We start from the raw sequence: 22,114 nt of genomic DNA, 5'->3' as shown, positions 1-22,114 counted from the left end.
ATCAGGTATCCATGAACACAGATGGACATAATCACCACTGTGATATGAGTGGGGAAAATGAAATCATAATCTGAATGTAATCATAGAAAACAGAATCCGTGGGGGAGGCCACAAGTGATGGCATGTCTTCAAATTGGCCATATGATTCTAACTGGAAGCCTGGGCTAAGAACCTCTTAGCTAATTCTTGCTTTTCAAGCTTCTATGTGCATATAAATCCTTTGGTATTCCATGTCTCACTCTAAGTAATGTGGTTCTGCAGGTTTGCAAGGGTTCTGACATATCAGGAAAAAAGAACAAATGAATGAACAGACACATTCTCAGTAAGCTGTATACTTACCAAAGTTAAAAATGTGTCCATGTTAAAAATGTATCCAATGTTAAAAATGATAACTATTAAGATATAAGGTAATAGTCAAAAGTTCACTATACACTAAGTTCCCCACAGACTTTGTTCTTAGTTCAGAATTCTATGTGGAAAGTAGTACAATAAACTATTTTACACATATGGAAATTGTGCATAAACAATTTAAATTTCTAATCTTAGTTCAGGTTAGGAAAAAGAAACTATTGATGTAAAATATATAATTAGACTTTTTAAAATAAATATTTTAAAATTAAATATCTAATTAAAATATTTAACATTTAATATATAATTTATATTTAATTAAAGGGAGAAGATTTGTACTCTGATGAAATTAAAGAGTCTCAATTTCTGTAGGATTCTTTAAAATCTCCATAGGATAGAAAATTAATAAAACATAAAATATTTGACATCTGTCTACAGTATTCCTGAAATTTCTGAACCAAATACCACTATTTCCCCCACTACATTCACGCACTTCTGACATGAGCCAAAAACAGAACTTTAAAAATGGTTGAACATAGAGGTAGTCAGAAATATGCAAACATTTTCCCAGGATCCCCAAAGGAATGGAAGAGCAGTCAGATCATCCCCTCACATGCCAAGGGGAGGACTTTGGCTCTCACTGAAAATTTGATGGAAGATCACTAAAGCACAAATGGAATTCTCAGATAATTTTTTTCACAATCTTAAGGAGAATGAATCAATCCTCAGATAATTTAAGAGCATGAGAAAGAAGATGTACTTTTATGAGTGCAAGAGAAATAAACCTAGGCTTCTCAAAAATTAGTTTCATTTCACCAGAGCTTCTCAATTAACATTTTAAGGTCTGGCTTTCTCCTTGACCTTTGGCCCCTCTCACCTGTGTCATCTGCTTCATTCACTTCCACCTACCTGCATGTTTGGCTACTGTGTCCGCTCTCTTCACATTCCAGGGTTCTTCCATTTGTTTCAAAAAGGTGACCAGGTCCAGCTTAGAGATGGCAAGTTCTACTTTATTAGAAAAAGACACATGAAGATTGCTTGAGGTTCTTCAATTTCCAAATTAGTATTGAACTCAGTAGAGAAGAGAGAATATTATAAAAGATCCTAGAAAATTATTTTCCAAAATACTATTTCCTCGCAGCCCCTGTAGAATATTTAGGAAGCATTTTAAATTTGTGGATCCTGTGCTTCAATTCTAAGTATGACTGAATCAAAAATTTAAAAATAGAATTAGATTTTAAGGTGTAGACAACAATATTTTATGTCACTGCATTTCTAGAATCACCGCTAAACTGTAATGATATTTGCAAATCACCCCAATAGGGTAAATATCAAGGTCAAACATAAAGGTTTTTTTGTACATCAATTTTTTGTTTGAAAGCAGGAATCTAAAACTCATTCATACAAAGCAAAAGCTCCCAAGAAACAGTCTACAAAGGAAAGAAATAAAACACTTTGGATACATTAAATATTCTGGAAGTAAGTGATTCTCACCCAAAGAGACCAGGTTTCTGTAGTTCTCTAACATCACATCGCTATACAAATTCTGTTGAGCAGGGTCCAGGTATTCCCACTCCTCTGGAGAGAATTCTATGGCCACATCCCTGAATGTCAACAGTCCCTGAAATAAAAATAAAAAAAAAAACACAAAAACACATTGAACATGTGGCCTTGGGCAGAGTTCTTAGGGTCCAGGTATTCTCACTCTGCCAGAGAGAATTATACGGCCACATTCCTAAATGTCAACAGTCCCTGAAAGAGTAAAAAAAAAATAAAATAAAAAAATAATAATAATAATAAGTATTGATCATGTGCCCATGAGCAGACCTCTTAAAATGAGAGATTTAAAAATACTGGCTATAACATATTATGAGTGACCTGAATTACACAAGAAGATACATTTGAACACACCAATATTCCTTAAGGTATTCTCTGTGGAAAGAGAATAATATATGATCCACAAAATTAATATAGATACTATGCTTATATAGAATATAAAATATAAAACTAAAGCATCAACACAGAAATACACATTTGTGAGTGCTATATTTACATCATATAGCATCAGTTGGGTATATTCCTCAGAGGGAAAAGTCATGGTGAGTTAGAAGCATGTTTCTCTAATTTTATTGTGTACAACAATAAACCAGAGATCTTGTTATAATGCAGATTCGGATTCAGGGGATCTGGATGAGGTCTGAGATTCTGCATTTCTAACAAGCTCACCAGTGATGCCAAGGCCTCAGGTCTAAAAGCCACACTTGTGAACAGCAGAGGGAGAACACTGAGGGAGTGATTCATGGATAACATGGAATTGAGAGTTTTATGAAATATACAGGTTATAACATAATAGCAAGAATAGCAGCGATCCATTTTGAACATTTACTACATGCTAGATGTCATTCTAGGACTTTTTCATATATTAATGCTAAAAAAACACAAAAATAATTTATGAGAAAAATAATGGCATTCTTCCTCTTTTATGAGAACATTTTGTCACTTATCCATTAAACAGTACAGCTTGGGTTTTAACCCAGTTTATATAACTTAGAATTTATCTCAAAGGGATAACTCCAAAAGAATGTTCAGAGGAGCTTTCGTAACTGAGAACAGTAACGAAAACAATTTAAGAAGTCAGGAACACAAAATTGGTCAAATAATGCTGACATTATCTGCAGACAAATACATGGAAATGGTAAGCATATACACATAAAAAGTGAGAGGAGAACACTTCTGTGTAAATAAAGAAATATATTTAATTGTAAAAAATGTATAAATCTGTTGGCGATTTTTAAACATACTATGGAGACCATGACACACAATGAAATAAACAAAAATAACGGCTATTATTTCAGAGCCCTGTATTATTTTTGTTTTTTTGTGTCATTTATTCCATGGGCCCTGCAGTATTTTAGAGTTTTAAGATGCTTAAATGTATTATATATATGTTAATTCTCATTCCCTTTCTCTGAAAATATAGGAGTAATAAAAAAGCCCGTTTGTGACATGAGGGTAGAATAAAATGGAAACTACTGAAGGCCTGTTTTAAATCTACCAATTTCAAAAGCAGCATCTCTAGTCAACAAATATGAGAGCCTTTATCCCACAAGCAAGCTACGAGAAAATGGAAATTATAAAGGAGAATTTTTGCATTAAATATGATGGTTTATACACATCACTCAGTAAACTCCCCCAAGATAGCATTAATGACAAAGAGAAAAATAATTAACTTTATACTGAAGGAATCTGGCAGAGAGTCCTTTAACCAAGTGAATGAAGTTACCATCTGCTGTAATGAGATGGTAAACTGGTTATCAGGTATCCATGAACACAGATGGACATAATCACCACTGTGATATGAGTGGGGAAAATGAAATCATAATCTGAATGTAATCATAGAAAACAGAACCTGTGGAGGAGGGCACAAGTGATGGCATGTCTTCAAACTGGCCATGTGATCCTAACTGGAAGCCTGGGCTGAGAACCACTTAGCTAATTCTTGCCTCTCAAGCTTCTATGTGCATATAAATCCTTTGGTATTCCATGTCTCACTCTAAGTAATGTGGTTCTGCAGGTTTGCAAGGGTTCTGTGAATTGGCTTCTATAACAAGTTCCCTGTAAATGCAGATGATGCTCTTCCTAGACCCATTATCAGCAGCACTCAGCTAGAGACAGCAGAAACAGCACACAGAGTCCCTTATACCCAACACTCTTATCACAACACAAATTTTGCCATGAAAGATCATATTCTTTGCTGGCCATTTAAAGTTCACAGAAGGATGGAGAAGGCAGCAACGTCTAAGTAAGCTTACATTTGTAAAACAAAATGTACACACACATTAATGCAATGTTTACTAAGCAGGTACCATGTGCTCACAAGTATGTTATAGAGCACCGCGCTGGCAACATCGCATTATAAGAATTAATCTTCAGAATAATACCCTGGGAGTCAGGTACTAAGTGTCTCCAAATTCCAAGCAGGATTCAAATGAAAGTCCCAGTCTTTCTATTTCTCTTCTTTTTCCCTATTAGTCATTTTAAGAAGAAAATATACAAAATAAAAGTTCAATACAGATAGATAGGAGTGATACAGAAAGGGTTGGGGTGTAGTTCAGAGGAATTTTTCATTGTTGTGTTAATATTTACCTTTTTAAAACTGTGGAGCAACTACTGGATCTGCAGGAATGAAAAACTGGTTCCTAGGTGGGATGCCTCTAGCATCTAGAGGTTGTAATGATAAAAAAATACGGCCCCCAAATATATATTCCTTTTATCTGCTTTTCTGTTTTAAAAACTTGTGAGCAGTTCGACTGCCAAGAAGGCCAACTAGAGAAACAGCTTGTCAGACCCTTGCGGCTGAAGAGTAGAGGGTTGAACTGATGAGAGTGGAGAACAACTACGGCTCGGATGAGGACCACCGGGAGAGATAACAGAGAAGTCGGGGGACCCCACGGAGGGAACTGCTAAGCTGAGAGAGAGGAGGACAGAGAAAAGAGATCGTGGCACAGACCAAATCCAGCGAGGCCTGGAGCCCAATAAAAGGGTCGGCAGCAGAACACAGGGTTCTCTCATTTTGCACCGGGGTGCCACAAGGGACAAGAGAGCCGCGTTCTTGCATCTGGACGCTCTCTCTCTTCTGCACCTCCTCCATTCCTGGCATCCCAGAAACTAATTTTGGCTCAAGCTGGCTTGTAAGGACAGCTCCTTCCCTGCTATTGCAACCGCGAAAGTGCTCTGCGCTTAGAGACCAGTCTCTGGGAGACCCGGCCATTAGCAGCTGGCCGGCCTCAGAGTAGATCCTTGGCTGCGCTTGGCCCGGATCGCCCGCAGGCAACTTGGACAGGCAGGCAGAACCCATGCCCCCTCCCCCGCCCAACCAGGCTGGTGCAGGAAGACTGCGGCCCCTCCCCCACAACAGCAACTGCTGGAATGCTCTGCCTTAAGAGGCCTGCTTCACAGTAAAGCAGGTGCATTCGAGCCCGCAGGACAGCCCGTCTGTGATCTTCCTGCCCACAGACGTTTAGTGGGGCCACCTGCTGGAGGATCATACAGGCAGGCTGAACCTGGTGCCCTCCAGCTGGGAGAGTGGGGTGGGGAGACGGGGAGGTCGTAGTTCCTGGCTGGGGTGGCAAGAGAGCCCTTGTGGCCATATCCAAGGGGAGGGCGTGGAGGGGCACAGAGCAGCCCATCCCCCAACGCCGCTGGAGAACTGCCACATTGGAGAAGGCAGTGGCACTTGGACTGAATTAGCTTAGGCACTGGTTCCCATGCAACGGAATGTTTCCGGTGTGTTTCGTGAACCAGAGTAGTGGCCACTCCTAAAACTCACTATAGGAAGTACGACTTGATCCAAGACTTGTGAACCGCTGCTTCTCCCCCAGCAGGAGTATGCCCCTGGCAGAGACCGCTGCAGAAAGAAAGGCCTATCTCTCTCACCTTGGGGTACAGTGGAGAACAGGGGTGCACAATGAAAGATCCCCTACCTACCAGAGTCACATGGAGATGCACGCAGGCGGGTCAGACACACAACCTGTGGGGTATCTCCAGAGCTGGTCTTGGGCAGAGAGGGAACACACGTGGACTAGTCAGAGGGGAGAGTGCTGTGGAGGGAGTAAACAGGGAAGGTGCATGCCTCAAACCAAAAAGAAACCGGGCTAGTGGACAGGGATGGAGAAAGCCTGGCTTGGGGCCTTAGCAATCACACGATAAGGCCCCTCCCCTCGGGAGCAGCTCTCATTTTTAACTATGGCCATTTTAACTCTTGTCCTATTCCATCTTGGGAAGTTTCTTCTGAGCTTCACAAAAATCAAGAAACCCCTTTCACTGGTGAAATAATTAAATATATTTGTAACATAAGGCCATTTTTTTTTTTTTTAGCATTTCCATTGTGCACTGGCAGAATGCACAAATGGGATAATAAATCAATTGGCAAAGTTTACAGAAACTTCCCACGTTCCCTGGCATAAGGCCCTTCTTTTGATATTGTTTAACTTACCTTCTACCACATGTGGAAAACATCAGCTCTCTCCCTTTAAAGTAATAACAGGAAGGCCCACGGACCTGGATGAAGTAGCCTACAAACCAGCTCATCTTAAATGAGGGTGATATTCTTCATTATTGTCAAGGCCTTACAAAGTTTCTCACTAAAAATTCTACATTGATTAAAGATTTTTAACAGTGAGCCCCCAGGAGATGCAGATGTCAATGGTCATGACGGCCAACCCAGAAATTTTATTGGAAATGATATTAAATAAAATAGTCCCTCCAACCACACTGGAAGAAATCATATCAGGTATTATTGGCCAACCCCTGTACTGCTAAATTGAAGGGCAATGTTTCTTAGCATATTCGGCCACCCCTCTATCTATAGATAACCTGAAGAAAGCCAACACTGGACTAGCTTCCTCAACCTCTTCTCTAAGGAAGATCACCAATCTATTTTAGATGGGCATTCTATTTGGGGAAAAATGCTAATTATCTGCCTGGCCATGAAGAAAAAAAATAGCCCCATGAATTTCATTGGGAGAATGCTTTTGCCATTGTGGTTGACACTTCCCATAAACCCATGATTAGAAATCAACCTTAGGAAAAACTGCTAATGAAACTGCTTCTTCCATCACAGCTCAACAAAAAGCAATTGATGCACAGGCTGAGGTTGTACTAGGCAGTCACACTGCTTTAGATTATATATTAGCTGAGCAAGGAAGTGTATGTGTGGTGGGAACACCTCTTGTATGTACACAAATACTTCCGATGATGTTGAAACTAATCTAGGAAGAATGTGAAAAGAAGCCACTTGGTTACAGCAAGTCTCTAAAAAAGAAGCTGGATTTAATTTTCTTCAGGATGTTTTTAGTTGGCTCTCTAATGGAATAGGTGTTGCTGTTGTTCTTGTTCTAGAATACAGATTCTCTTTTTATAATCCTTACGTACATTATATTTCTACTACTAAAATTATTAATGCTATGTGTCTCTCATTATTTTACTTCTTCCAAGATTTTAAAATTGTGGTATGCTGAAGACTAGAGATAATAAAAAGTGACAGCAACTAGGTAAACTAATGACTAAAGTCTCATTTTTGCCACTTTGTAATGCCATTCCAATTTGGTTTGGGGGCACTTACATAATTCCTCACTGAGACATCTCCCCTTTCCCCATTACCCAACATGAGATAGGACTATCTGGAAATAAGCCCTCTCTGTGGTGAGAAACCGCTTGAAACTTAGACACTGATCATGAGTCCTTTCAAAAAGAAATTTGATCAGAAGGGGAAAATTAGAAAAAAAATGAACTTTTTCATTTAAGGAATACAAGCCTCCTCTAAATTATTAGGCCCAGAGAGTCACAGGAATGAGTCAGCATTCATATCCTACTCCACCACTTGACCCTTCAACTAAGTAATCACCTCTTGAAGCTACTTGCTATGTGGACTCTAGACTTACTGACACCACAACTTGTATAAATTTATAATTTCACATCCTGGACACAATAATTTATACCATATAGTTTAACAATGTATAGCCAATCACTAATCAGTGTTCAGGTAAACCAATGAGAACTCCTGACAAATAACTTTATATTGGCCCAATCCTTCTCTGCTTTTTACCTTGAAAAACATGCTTGAAAAAAAAAAAGGAAATAAAGCTTATATCCAAGGTTACTTGGGTCCGAGTCTTCCAGGCAGCTGTCCCCAACTTAGCTCAAGTAAACTCTTTAAAATTATATTTTGTGTTTTAGTTTATTTCTTTAGGTTGATGAATTTATAAAGAGAGAGCATTTGAGAATAAAACCAAGAATGACATTGTCAACAATATCATAAAATAAACTTGAATCAACTACAGTTCCAAAAGCAGTAGAATGGGTGAGTAAATTAGGTGACACAGACTCAGACAGCAGCATGTATGAAACAGAATGAGGCCAGAAACCATAAAAAAAAACTTTTTCAGCATAATTTTAATGGTATAGTAATGATAACATTAAGTTAATGAAAACTCAAAAGGGGCAAAACTGAGGAAAACTCTGCTTCATAATAGACGGTTAAGCCACAAAGAACAACAAGAAGAATCAGAAGTTGGGTCACCTCCAGGGAGACACACCAGAATTGCCCAAAGCTTATTTATTTACCTGGATGGTGAGTCCATGGGGAATTATATTACTTTTTAAACTCAGCATAAAACAAACAACATATTTCAAAAATTATCCCCACTTCTTCAGACCATACCACTCAGTATACTCAAATTCAACCAAGAAAATAAAAATCTTAAGCTGAAATCATGGAATAAAATTTTTAAATACTTTGGCAAACAGGAATTACATGGCAGAAAGATTTTAAAGTGTTCCTTCCATGGTTGGTGTGAGCAGGCTGGGAAACCTGCAGTGAAGGCTGCTCCCCAGGAAGAACTAAATGAGCCTTCAGTGACCTCCTTTGGCAAGTTCAAGACTGGCCTTTGTGGAGTCATTAGGTTCAGGCATCTGCTTTTTAATCAGGGTTGTTTACATAATTTTAAATGAAAAAATTTGCAGGTTTTAACTAAGCTGGTGTGAACTAAAATAAAATCTTAAGGCTCACTCCCTACTGGCTGACTGAATGGACCCCCTCGTAGCCAAAGAAATATCCTAAAACTAAACTGCCTGCCAAGAGGAGAAAGGTCAGACATGTCTCATCATGCCCCCCTCCCTTCTTGCGGACATCCTTTGTAACCCATTAACAGGCCTAAGGGTATGCAAGACACACCTGCAGGTCCTCAATGTACACAACAAATATACGTCAGTGGCTTATCTCTGATTAACAGCTTCTTATCTTAATGACATTCCAAGCCTCTAGACAAAGCTTCATGTCTTTAACCAATTACAAGTCAAACAATTATTAAAACAACCTATAACCTGTAAGCCCCCCCTTCAAGATGGACCACCTTTTCGGGCCAAACCAATGTAAGCCTTCCACGTATTGATTTATGACTTTACCTGTAACCCCTGTCTCCCTGAAATGTATAAAACCAAACTGTAATGCAGCCACAGCGAGTCCACTGCTCAAGGCTTCTTGGGCGTGGCTCCGGGTCATGGTCCCCAAATTTGGCTCAGAATAAATCTCTTTAAAATTACAGAGTTTGGCTTTTTTTTTTTTCCTGTTAACACCAGCATAATCACTCAACCTCAGTGTTTATGTTTATAAGATGAAAGGAAATTCTGAGGGGTAAAAAACCTCAAACCGTAAGTGTTTTTCCTTTGCTCTCATACCATAACAATCAACACAGAAGAGGTCTGTAATCAAAGGTGTGACGACTTCACCCTATCAACATGCAATCAATTTTGCAGGAGACACCAACTGAGTGTCCTCAAAGTCGGTTCAGTTCCAACACTATCTACGTGAAGACGGGGGATGGAATACAAGTTCATGCTCTGGCCAGAATTACCACCTTCCAGGAAACTGCGTGTATTCAGCTATCTGGAAACTTCCCAAACCCCACCCTTTTGGGTTTTTATGGAAGCTTAATTTCATAGGTATAATTAAGTAAACCATAGGTGACTAGTAATCAACTTAACTTTAAGCCTCTCTTTTCTCCCCAGAGGTTGGGGGTGGGACTGAAAATTCCATTCCTCTGAGCATGTGGCTGGTTCCCCTGGCAACCAGCCTCCCATCCAGTGGGTTCTAGGGACTTTCCACAAATCCCCTTATTAACATAAGCTCATTGTGGTTCTACTTGAGGGTTGCATAAACAAAAGAAATAAAACAAATAAAAAACCACATAAGCTCAAGTGTTTGAAAGGGCTTGTTGTAAATAACAAAATACAATCTTTCACCTTTACTAGTCAGGAGCTATTAGATCATTAAATATAAATTATCCAATTTTGAATGAGAAGTTGAGTTTATTATATCTCAAACAAGAAGCAGTACAATTAATCAAAATATGTACCTAAACTATCGACACAGTTTTACCTTCTTAACGGTAGCTTGTTTATGCCAGCAGTGACAAAGCCTGGAGAGTGAGTGGTAAAGAAACTGAAAAAGGCATTTTCCACAGCTTGTTGAGAATTGAGTATTTTTCCTTGCAAGAAGTGGTCCAAAGCCTGAAAGAAGTGACCTGGTAGTCAGCTGGTGCAAGGTCTAGTGAATACAATGGATGACACAGAGAGTTTCCAAGTCCAGCCTCTGCAGTTTGAGCAGTGTTATTTGTGCGACATGTGGTTGAGCATTTGTAAGGTTTTCGGTGGTGGAGAGACCACTGGACACAAGTTATGGCCAAACAAGTGGCTTTTATTAAGCGCTCCCGGGCGAGGTTCACAGGTCCTAAGATCAGGGCCTGAGAAGTCGCGCCACCCAGGACTGAGGCAGGGTTTTTATATGTGGGGTGAAAAAGGGGGTCTTGGAACATTCAGGTAGGGTGTAGTCGTTTGAAGCCTGAGAGCTTTGCTTGCAGCAGCTGGGTAGAGCAGGAAGCCAAGCTCAGGGTGCTCAGTCAGCATAGCTGTTTTTTGCCACTCATAACAGGATGCGGTCTGGCCCCAGTTGCAAGCTAACAGGGAAGGGGCCCGGGGCTGTCACTGCTGTGCCTGTGGGGGTCTTTTGGCCCGCCTTACATTCCAGCCTCTTTGGTTACAAAGGGGCGATGAGTCCATCTGGCTACTTCCTGCTGTGGGAGACAGGGGACTAGAGGCTGGAGTGGGCTGGCACAGGGGTCACTGGCAAGGGGGAGTATGGATATAGAAGCAGTTGGTTGACAGCAACCCGGGAGAGTTCCTGCAGCCGGCGTTGGAGGAACTGCAGCAGACAAGGGGCGAAAAGAAAAATTAGGCAGATGATCATAATGGGCCCTAGAAAGGGGAGCAACCAGGCAGCTAGAGGAGATTGTAGCCAGCTGAATGGAGATGAGTCCTGGTGGCGGCGGTTGCAGAGATCTTTACTTAGGTTGGACAGTTTATTTATGTTTTGTTTTATGAGGCCTGACTCGTTGACATTGTTAGGGAAATTTCCATGCGTACTAGGGGAATTTCTGTGCTGATTCTGCTTAAAATCACAAAGCAGCTAAAGTAGACGCTGACACCTGTCAGCCTTGCAAGCTAACACCGCAAAACAGTTGAGCAAAACTACAAGCCTGTTTTGATTATACTGTTATAAACCTATCATAACTATACTATTTGTTATAAGCCTATCATAATTATGCTGCTTATAAGAATTATTGTTTATTGGATAACTTTTAAATCTTTTTGCTAATTGGTTAATCATTTATACTTGTGTGTGATTTGTTAAGAGTAACCCCCCCCCCAAAAAAGTATAAAACCTGACAAAAACCCGGAAGAGGTGCTCAGATTTTGGGAGGCTTGACCTCGGTCTGGGCCACCGGCAATAAAACTTTCTGACCCTCCAACTCTCTGCATGCCGCTCGGTTATTCCCCTGGGACCGGTCACTGACACTTGCCGTAACAACATAGTAACAGCATTCTTTGCGTAGAAAGATGCAGGTCCCTCCTTTTTTGGCCGTGAACAGGTCCAGGGCCCTCCTGTTTTGGAGTGTTACCTGGGCTAAGGAGGTGCGTTGTCTTTGTAGAGAAGCCAGGGAAGCGGACGTGGTCTTTAGTGTTACTTGTAGTTTGTCTGTAAAGTCCTGGGCTGAGATTATACTGTGACCAAGAGCTCCTCCTGCCACCCCAGAGGTGGCAATGGATGAGGCCAGAGTGAGGCCGACCATAATGGGCAGGAAGATGACCCACTATGACTGGGAACCTGGGAGAAGCCATCTAAATTTTGACTCACCGTAAAGGGTCAGTTGGGGAACTATCATGACTGGAAAGCAAGGGCCTGGTGTGGAGGCATTAATGTAGTGGGCAAGAATTCCATTGTACCAGAAGAATTATCCTGAGGCAGAGGAAGTAGTTGTATTGACAGTATGGTCAATACAACAGCGGCCATGAAGCTGTAGGTCAGGATCAGTGTGAGAGGTGAGGTAGCAAATGCGGTCTGCATAGGGCTGGCCCGTCGGCTCGGGCTCCCACAAGGGAATATGAGGGAGAGGTGAAGAACAGTTGAGCGCTGGAGAGATGGTTGATCAAAGAGGCCTGGCCTGGGAGCCATCAGAGCATCAACTAACTTCGGGCAGCGATGTGTGCCAAGTTTTAGGTCGGGAACTGGGAGTAAGGTGACTGGGTCGATGGAAGGAGACTGGGCTAGACAGACAGAGGGGTTTGGCAAGGAGAGAGAAGTTGGGGATCCAGTGTCAGAAGAAACTGACAAACCCGAGAAAGGACAGAATCTGCTCGGCAGTGGTGGGTGGCTGAAGGTCATGAAGAGCCTGCTGGGGATCCACAGTGAGATGATGGGAAGTGGGGGTGAGACGAAGTCTAAGGTAAGTGACAGTGGGCATAGACAGCTGAACTTTGGAGGGGGACACTTGATAGCCCTTAGAGGCAAGAAAGTTGAGTAGAGAGGCAGTGTGAGTCTTGGAGTGTTATAGAGAGGGACTACAGAGTAGTAGATTATTAACATATTGGAGGGCAGTGCTAGGTTGTAAGGGATATTGGAGTAGGTCCTGGGCCAGAGCCTGACCAAATAGATGGGGGCTGTCCCGAAACCCCTGGGGCAGGACAGTCCAAGTGAGTTGCCTGGATGTGTTTGTGACAGGATCTTTTCACATAAAGGCAAAGAGATTGCAGCTGCCTGGGTCTAAGGGGATAGTAAAGAAGGCATCTTTGAGGTCTAGGACAGAAAAGTGGGTAGTGGAAGATGGTACACAAGAGAGTAGGGCGTAAGGGTTCGGGACTACAGGGTGTATTGGAATGATTACCTCGTTGATGAGCCTGAGGTCCTGGACCAGGTGGTATGAGCCGTTTGACTTTTTAACAGGCAGGATTGGAGTATTGTAGGGAGAGTTAGTGGGAACGAGGAGGCCTGTCTGCAAAAGGTGGTCAATGATGGGCTTGAGACCTCTGCGGTGTGCAGGTGATATGGGAAACTGAGGTTGTGAAGGGAGAGAGGATGGGTCCTTGAGCTGGATAAGGACAGGTGTGTGGTGAGAGGCGACAGTAGGAGTGGATGTGTCCCACACCCGGGGTTCCACTTCCTGAGCAGGCAGTGGGAGTGCAGGGGAATCGTCTTGGCAATCAGACGTAGCGGGCAGTAAAGAGAATAGTAGTAGGGAAGTGGGTCCCAAAGAGAAGCTAAGTGTGGCCTCTATCTTGGCTAGCATGTCACGCCCTAAAAGAGGAGTGGGACACATAGGCAATAATGTGATGGGGTGTTTATTGAGCCAACATGTCACTGGCCCCGTTGTACGAGGAAAGGACAGGCAGCCGTCAATCCCCATAACAGAGACCTGGGAAGGATAAGTGGGACCAGAGAAAGTGGACAGGGCAGAGTAGGTAGCCCCCATGTCGACCAAAAAGGACACTGCTTTACCCGCTACCTTGATTTTTACCCTGGGCTCAGCGAGGGTGATCAGGGTCGTCAAGTTGAGGTCTCATCAGTCGTTGGCAGCCAAGCCCAACATCGCCATCGGCAGGTCTAGGGATGGAAGGGCTGACCCTCCGGACCCTGAGCCGGAGGGTAAGTCACTTTTCCAGTGTCCCTCTTGACCGCACGCTGGACATGGCTTAGTGGACGGCCATGGCTGCAGGCAGTGTTTGGCCCAGTTGCCCTCTTTGCCACACTTGGAGCACTTGCCGGGAGGGGTGGCCCCAGAGGGTCCAGCCGGCATAGCAAGTTTTTCCAGACCACCAACCCCTGCCAGCCGCAGAGCTGCAACCAAGGCCTGGGCCTGCAAGTAAGCCTTCTGACGAGCGCGGGCTTCCTTTTGGACCTCTGCCTGGTCATCACGAGAATTGAAAACCTTAAATGCCATATTTACCAGGTCACCAAGTGGGGTCCGAGGGCCCTGACCGCCTTTTTGAGCTTTTTCCGGATATCGGAAGAGGACTGAGTGATTAAGTGGGTTGCCAGGACCGTGCCCCCAGCCACTGAGGTGGGGTTTAGGCAGGTGTATTGGACAAGGGTATTGGTGAGGCGACTCAGAAAGGCCGCCAGGTTTTCATCTGCCCTTTGAGTGACCTCCCTCAGCTTGTCATAATTGACTGTGCAATGGGCAGCGGCCTGGAGCCCAGCGAGGACGCACTGCAGCATGCGGTCCCGCGATCTCCTGCCTTCCTGGCCTGCCTGGGTATCTGGCTGATAATCCCACTCCAGCTTATTTTGGGGAACGGCCTCCGCACCTGGTGGCATGATGCAATCAGTGAGATGAACCTGGTTGGCATGGCCCTGGGCAGCCGTCCAGACCCGTTTCTTTTCATCAGTAGTCAAGGTGGAAGAAAGGATAACAAAGATGTCATGTCAAGTGAGGTCGTAGGCCTCAGTGAAATATCGGAATTTTTTGGTGTAAGTGGTAGGGTCATTAGAAAAGGATCCTAGGCACTTTTTAATCTGAGAGAGACTGGAGAGAGAGAAGGAACATGGACCCATCAACCCCTTCTGCCCCAGCGACCTTGCGGGGCGGACAAAGGAGGGCCAGGCCCAGAGGGTTGCTGTGCAAGCGTGTGTGATGGTTGACCGGGGAGGCCTGCAGGGAAGGGGGGGTCAGGTGTGTGGCCAGGATATGGCGGGGGCCGAGGAGGGGGAGAGCCAAGAGAGACAGAGGGATCGGAAAAGGCGGAGGGGGTTTCGGAGGGAAGCAGTATAGGAGCTGGAAGAGGGGAGACTGGGGGCGGTTGGGTCCGGGCCAGGAGGACCTGGGCCAGGTTACAGGCCTGGCAAAGAGAGGGGTGGGAGCAAAGGTAGAAAAATGCCTGGATGTAAGGAATTCCGGACCACTTGTCGTTTCTGTGGCAGAAGTTATTAAGGTCTTGTAAGACGTTGAAATTGAAAGTCCCGTTTTCAGGCCACTGGGAGCCATTGTCCAATTTATACATAGGCCAAGCGGTGTTGCAAAAGAAAATAAGGCACTTGGGTCGGATATCGGGCCTGAGGCCCAGGACAGTCAGGTTAGCCAGGAGACAGCCCAGGGGAGTCTCCCGTGGAATTTTGGAAGGTTTGCTGCCCATGATGTCTCAGTTCAAGCAGACGGAGGGATGGTGACAAGAGCCAGGGGGATGTCTACCCCGAGACAGATGTGCCCAGATGGCAAAAGGGAACAAGAGAGTCTCAGGCGTCCCCGAGGGTCTCCAGTCCCAGGGTAAGGAGGATCTCTGATGTGGGCCCACGAATTTAAACGAAAGGAACCGTTCCTTGAGACAGAGATCCCAGACGGCCTTGAGCTGAGGCAACACAGGGTGACTTACCCGAGCCGAGAAAGAATCAGGGACCTGGGGCGTGTGGCCAAAGATTCCTGTCTGGAAGGTCCACAGAAGAGGGGGGCGCTGCCCTGAGACCACAGTCCCGGAGGCGCCACTTGCCCTTCCCTGGTTTCAGCACCAAATGTAAGGTTTTCGGTGGCGGAGAGACCAGTGGACACAAGTTATGGCCAAACAAGTGGCTTTTATTAAGCGCTCCCGGGCGAGGTTCACAGGTCCTAAGGTCAGGGCCTGAGAAGTTGTGCCGCCCAGGACTGAGGCAGGGTTTTTATATGTGGGGTGAAAAAGGGGGTCTTGGAACATTCGGGTAGAATGTGGTTGTTTGAAGCCTGAGAGCTTTGCCTGCAGCAGCTGGGTAGAGCAGGAAGCCAAGCTCAGGGTGCGTAGTCAGCGTAACTGTTTTTTGCCACTCACAACAGGATGCAGTCTGGCCCCAGCTGTAAGCTAACAGGGAAGGGGCCCGGGGCTGTTGTTGCTGTGCCTGTGGGGGTCTTTTGGCCAGCCTTACAGCATTGTCTTTCAAGAAGATTACCCTGCCTCTATTGACCAATCTCGTCTGCTTAATCGCAAGTATCCTCATCATTTCATCTAACCAGTTGCAGTAGATATCCGCTGTAATTGATTGACCAGGTTTCATGAAGCTGTAGTGGGTAATACCAGCGCTGAACCATCAAACAGACACCATAAGTTTTTTTGATGAATATGTGGATTTGGACTGTGTTGTGGCACTTCATCCTTACCCAACCATTGTGCTAAATGCTTGTGATTATCAAAAAGAATCCATCTTTTCATCACATGTAACAATACAGTATAGAAATGGTTTGCCTTTATGTCATGACAGCAGAGAAAAAGCAAGCTTTGAGACAATTTCTCTTCTGATGTTTGTTTAATTCATGTGGTACTCATGTGTGCAGCTCCTTCACCTTGCTGATTTGTTTCAAATGTTCCAATATTGTTGGAATAGTAAAGTCAAACCTTGCTGCTAATTCATGTGTAGGTTGAGATGGATTCCCTTCCTGGACAGCTTTCATGAAAAACCATGAAAAACCTCATCATTATCTACCTTCGTCTCAGGTCACCGATGTGGCTTATTTTCAAGATTAAAATCACTGGAATGGAACTTCTCAAACCATCAGGGTACTTTGTGTTCATTAGCTACATCCTTCCCGAATACTTTGTTGATATTTCAAGTTGTCTGTGCTGCGTTCTTTCTACTACAGAACTCATATTCGAAAATAACATGAAGTTTTGACTTATCCACAGTTTCACAAAAATTGATCTAAAAAAAATTTGAAAGATAATCACAAGCTAATCCACTTGCTTGAAAGAATGAGGATGTACCTTCACAATAAAAATAAAACAAGATGTGTCAAAGTGAAATGTCAGAGATATCAACTGCCAAACTTAGAATTTAAGGAAATCAAACATTTCATACTTAATAACCTAATACTTCAAAAATCAAGGACACAAGACCAAAAAATCTAACAAAATTCTTCTTATTGCTCTAGTCACTTAGGAAATAGTAAAGCTTACAGGAGCTGAAGGCCAGGAATCATGGGAGAAAAAAAAATATATGTATCATAATATCACAGAAATTGTAAGGTACTTAAATGTCTTACAGGAACAGGAAAAGCAAAAGTATCTATCCCTTTTAGACAATAAACAGGTAATTTAGTTATTAATTCTATAACACATGATTTAGTAAACACATGTAGGAGTTGCTGTTAGATTGGGACAAGGAAGAAGGAAAACAGATACTTTGTCTGGGGGGGAGTTCCATTGAGAAATAGATGACATTAGGAGATGCTTTATCTACTAGGAGAAACAAACTAACCAGAAGGGGGAATTCCAAGAAGGAGCAGATGATGTGTCAAGGGGGCTTCCAAGGACTAAACAGATGTTTGGTCTACAACAGGGGGTCTCCAAGGACTGAACAATCAGAAAGAGGCAGAAAGGCCACAAAGTGGAGACATGTTCAAGACCACAAATGTGGGTCTTTGGAGCATGCATACAAGTAAGGTGACAATATCCTCTAGTGACCAACCCTTACTAATACAGTAAAAATCACATCCACCAGAACCATGACAGTTTACAAATACCATGGCAACCCCAGGAAATTGCCTTACAAGGACAGAAAAGTGAAAACGATTCGCCATTCTGGGAATTCACCTTTCGCCAAGAAAAACCATGAATATTCCATCCCCCCCACACTTAACATACAATTAGGGAATCAGCACAAAAGGGAAAAACCTTGTTAAACACAGGGTCTCTTCCACTCATGGGGGTTGATCCATCCCGTCTCTGGAATGTACTATGCTTTAGTAAACTTTGGCACTTTGCTTGCTTGCATCTGTTTAGTCTGGTCCTTTGCTCTGCTGACTGGGTACCAGTAACCATTCTTTGGTACTGGGAACCAAGAACCAGGGAACACGGACCTGCCATCTGGTCCTCAAACCTGACATTGCCAAATCCCATCTCATAGGATTTAGCATTAAACTCCAACATCCAGATAACAGGATACAAAACAGACTTATCCACTGTCGCAAATTGTTCTCCCTGCAAAAAACAGACGAATGGATGTTCTGGTGAATCTTTGTCATTCATCAATTTTTCTACCACACATTCTTGTGTAAATGTATTCATTCAACCAAAATGGAAGACAGATTTTTCCTATTTCCTTTCCCAAGTAGCATTCCCAAAGCTAAGCCCTCGAATTCCACTGAAAATCACCTCTAAATAAAGAACAGAACTGAGAAACTTACTATACTCAGGGGGGGAAAAAAAAAGGTAAGTAAGAATTTTGAACAAATGGAATGATTAGATTTTTTTCTGAAATCTACAATTTTCTTGCCAGTTTCAAAATATTTTCATATCTTTCAAGCTTTACTGCTAAAATTCATTTTATTTTTTTTCTTTTCTATCTTTTTTTTTAGAATGCTTCCAGCTTTGAATAAAATTCATTTTAAAGTTGATGAAAAACTCATTTAAAATCAGTGAACACATCTTTTCAAGGTGACAAGCCCAGGGTGGGGCAGTGATGACAAGAAAACAGATATGTCTGACTCAAGTGCCAAGTCAGGCCATCCTATCACTTGGGACAGCCTCCCACTGCTATCCTGCTCATTGAAGTACTAAATGACCACCTTCCCAGAAGACATTGCACCGTGCCACCCTGCGTGTCTAAAATGCATTTTGCTTTACAGGTTCTTGCACATATTCACTGGGGTGTGTTTTCCTTGTCCTTTGAGATAATTTGCCTCCCTTCACAAGTGGGAGAAAATCCAGAGAGCAGGAATCATTTTTTCCTTAATACTAGCATCCAATTGGCTAATCACAAATATGCCTCCTAGAAATGAAAACAGGGGCTGGGGAAGAAACTGCAATGTCACCAAAAGGTAGCTTTTTAGACAAAGAGTACACCAGGATATTCCTCTCAGCACCAGAGCATATAGCTGCTGCTGTGAGAGGCCCCACCCCCCATACTTCAGGCTTTCCTCTGGGAGATGACCCAGGAGCTGATATTCTCTAGATACTTCAAAAGACATGGCCACTGTGGGCATCTTTGGTCATTTCCAGACAGTTACAAAGCCCAACACCATGAAAAGACAGAAGGGTGGCTGAGCATACATCACCCTGTAAAGTTTCCAAAGAACCTTAACATAACGACATTCTGGTAAGGTGTGTGTGCCTAGGAAAGATAAAAGGAGGACAGGCATGAAGATATTTCACGAGGAGTGTTAAGTGAATATTCTCTGAATTCCTCTCATGTGAACTTTTCAGAAACAGAAAAAAATATTTTTAAAAGAGCCACCCACAACTCTGTAAAAAAAGATTAACAATTAAGATACTGTCTCTTTGAAAAATACAATAAAGGAAAAATAGTGGGTGATGTGAATTAGAAAGAGGAAATTGGCATTTAGAAATGTGAAAAAGGAACTGGAAATTTATTATTTTACTGCAAGCCCTAGAAGCGTTAGGCTGTGGGAAAAGGGTGGTGGATTTGAGATCCTGCTTGTCATACATTCAGGAAATGCAAAGGAAAACAAGTCCCTCTGTGGAGTGTTAAAATAACTAAATAGGAGCCAATTAGACTGAACTCACTCTAGCATCCTGGGCTCCTACCTAATAACAGCAGTGTCTAATTCAAATGCATTTTTTAATAAATTACTAAATTAGAAACAAAATTTAGGCTTAACCAATCACAAACCACCAATTAACTTCTGATTACATAACCAGAAGATAGCCAAGCCACCTGGATAGTCCAAATAAGGCGACTACATAATGGTACCCAAGCAATTATTGAATTGGGCTTGCTTCCTCATACACTTTATGAACGCCTTTCCTTCAAGTCCTTCTGGTGGATCCTCCCAAAGCAAACCATGGCTGGGTGCTCCCTGATTCATAAATTGCTGTTTACTCTAATAAACTCTTTAATGTTTTAACCATGCCTTAGTTTAATTTTTAACAGGATAAAGGCCAACTGGGGACCCCAGGGATCCCAGCTCCTTCCATGCATGAACCGCACACACCCAGTCGGGATTCTCGCCTGAAGATCCTCCCATCATCAGCACACAATCTGGGGAAGACGCAGGACTTCAGGCACAGTTATCCAGAGAGGGCTTTGGTCAAGGCCAAAGTCACATGCGGGAATGGGACAGGGCCCCGGAGTCCTAGCTCTGTTTCCCGTCCCAACCCCGTGGCCAGAGAGAACTGAAGGCTGAGCTGCCCCAGCAGGGACTCAGTATTCAAACTCCAAAGTTGACAGGGGAGGTCCAGTCCCGCCACACCCAGCCCCACACACCATTTCCCAGCTTCTGTGTTGTCCCAATATCCTTACAGAGCTTTCAGTACCTGCATGTCACAGAGCAACAGAGGCACCAGCAGTGACACCTGGACCTCCCAGAGCAGAGGAGCAGTGAACACGGACCAAGCTTGATGGTTTGGCGCAGGAGACAAAAGCCCTGCCAGATAGTAGAAGCCACCCCTTCCTCTACCACTGTGAGGCTGATTGGACAGTTCCCAGCCCAGCACTCCTGATGGGATAGGGCCAAAGGCCCTGCCCCTTAAGCCCGAGTGACAGGTGATGGGATCCCACATATTCGTAGCAGCACTCAGGACTTCCTCTCCCTAGATGGACCTGGCACTGCTTGGAGGACTTTTGCATTTAACCTTGTATATAAGGTTATATCCATTATGAGTAATATATTAATAACATATATGATATTCAAAATTGGAAACAATAATGACAAATATTTTAAAATTTCAGATTTTGGGCCAGACGTGCTTGCTCACACCTGTAATCCTAGCATTTTGGGAGGCCAAGGCAGGAGGATCACTTGAGGCCAGGAGTTCGAGATGAGCCTGGGCAAAACCATCCCTACAAAAAATGTTTTTAAAAAATTAGTCAGGCCTGGTGGTATGCACCTGTAGTCCCAGCTACTTTGGAGGCTGAAGAAGGAGGATCACTTGAGCCCAGGAGTTGGAGGCTGCGGTAATCTATGATCAGACCACTGCACTCTGGTCTGGGCAACAGAGTGAGACCCTGTCTCAAAAAAAAAAAAAATTCAGATTTTATAACCTTCATGGCCTCTAGGATTTTGAGGAGACAGCCTGAGTTTTGAAAACAGAGACGATCCTCTCAGGCAGCAATGCCTACTAGAAATAAAGCAGGATCCACAGGTGTCATTTTAATTTTGCTAGTAGCAACAACATAAAAAAAATGTGTAATCGTAATAATTTATTTAACTCAACATATACAAAATATTATTTTTTCAATACGTGATCAACATCATATTAATGAAGTTTTCTTTTTTTGGGGGGGGAATACTAAAATCTTTCAAAGTCACTCTGTATTTTAAGCTTCCAGAACATCCCAAGACAGCGCATTTAGATGCGCATGTCTGATTTCCCCACATTTATTTATGTTAAGGTTGATCAATGGGTCCAGGGAATGCCTGTTTCTTTCATATAATTACTTATCATTTACTGTTATTAATAGTATTTTTCTAATTTCACTTATTTCACTGAGGGTTGCAAAATAGCAGTTTACTAATTCTATTATATCCTCTGGATGTAGTATTTCTCATTCTTATATTAAAAATTGCATTTTCTCATGAGCTCTTCATTACATTCAAAACTAACCTATCAGGAAAGAAAGCATAAAAGCTTAATTCTTTCTTTTGCCCATTATCATAATAATGATGATGCAACCTAGCAAATAAAGAAAACATATGAGTAATATTTTTCCTAATATTAGTTTTTGTATATTTCATAGGATTCCATACACTGTAGTCTATATTTGTTTTTGAGTTCAAATTGTCCCATCTTAGGTCAGCGAGGAACCCTTCACATTGCCTCTGTGTTCATGTGCCATGAGACTGTATGTTTTTTTTTTTTTTTTTATTTCAGCAAATTATGGGTGTACATACGTTTAGGTTACGTGTGTTGCCCTTGGTTCCCCCCCCACCGAAGTCCGTGTTTTAAATATGTCCAT

At 42.9% G+C, this 22,114-nt stretch overlaps 1 protein-coding gene across 2 annotated transcripts in view; it reads right to left on the bottom strand.

The window, feature by feature from the left end:
• Window positions 1-1,243: 1,243 nt before the first annotated feature.
• LOC105815638 (putative protein ZNF720) overlaps window positions 1,244-22,114 on the bottom strand; it is a 72,224-nt gene continuing 51,353 nt past the window's right edge. The window contains exons 2-3 of one of the 2 annotated variants that reach the window (XM_012650834.1): window positions 1,843-1,969; window positions 1,244-1,353 (exon numbers count right to left, since the gene is read on the bottom strand). In XM_012650834.1, the coding sequence (XP_012506288.1) occupies window positions 1,244-1,353; window positions 1,843-1,969 (237 nt within the window). Of the gene's footprint in view, window positions 1,357-1,842; window positions 1,970-22,114 lie in introns of those variants that run through there. The other variant, XR_001137753.1, reaches the window with a different exon arrangement.

The sequence above is a fragment of the Propithecus coquereli genome, unplaced genomic scaffold (assembly GCF_000956105.1).
Source record: "Propithecus coquereli isolate 6110/MARCELLA unplaced genomic scaffold, Pcoq_1.0 Scaffold340, whole genome shotgun sequence".
Classification (NCBI taxonomy): Eukaryota; Metazoa; Chordata; class Mammalia; order Primates; family Indriidae; genus Propithecus; species Propithecus coquereli.
This window is presented reverse-complemented; position numbering and strand designations above follow the sequence as displayed.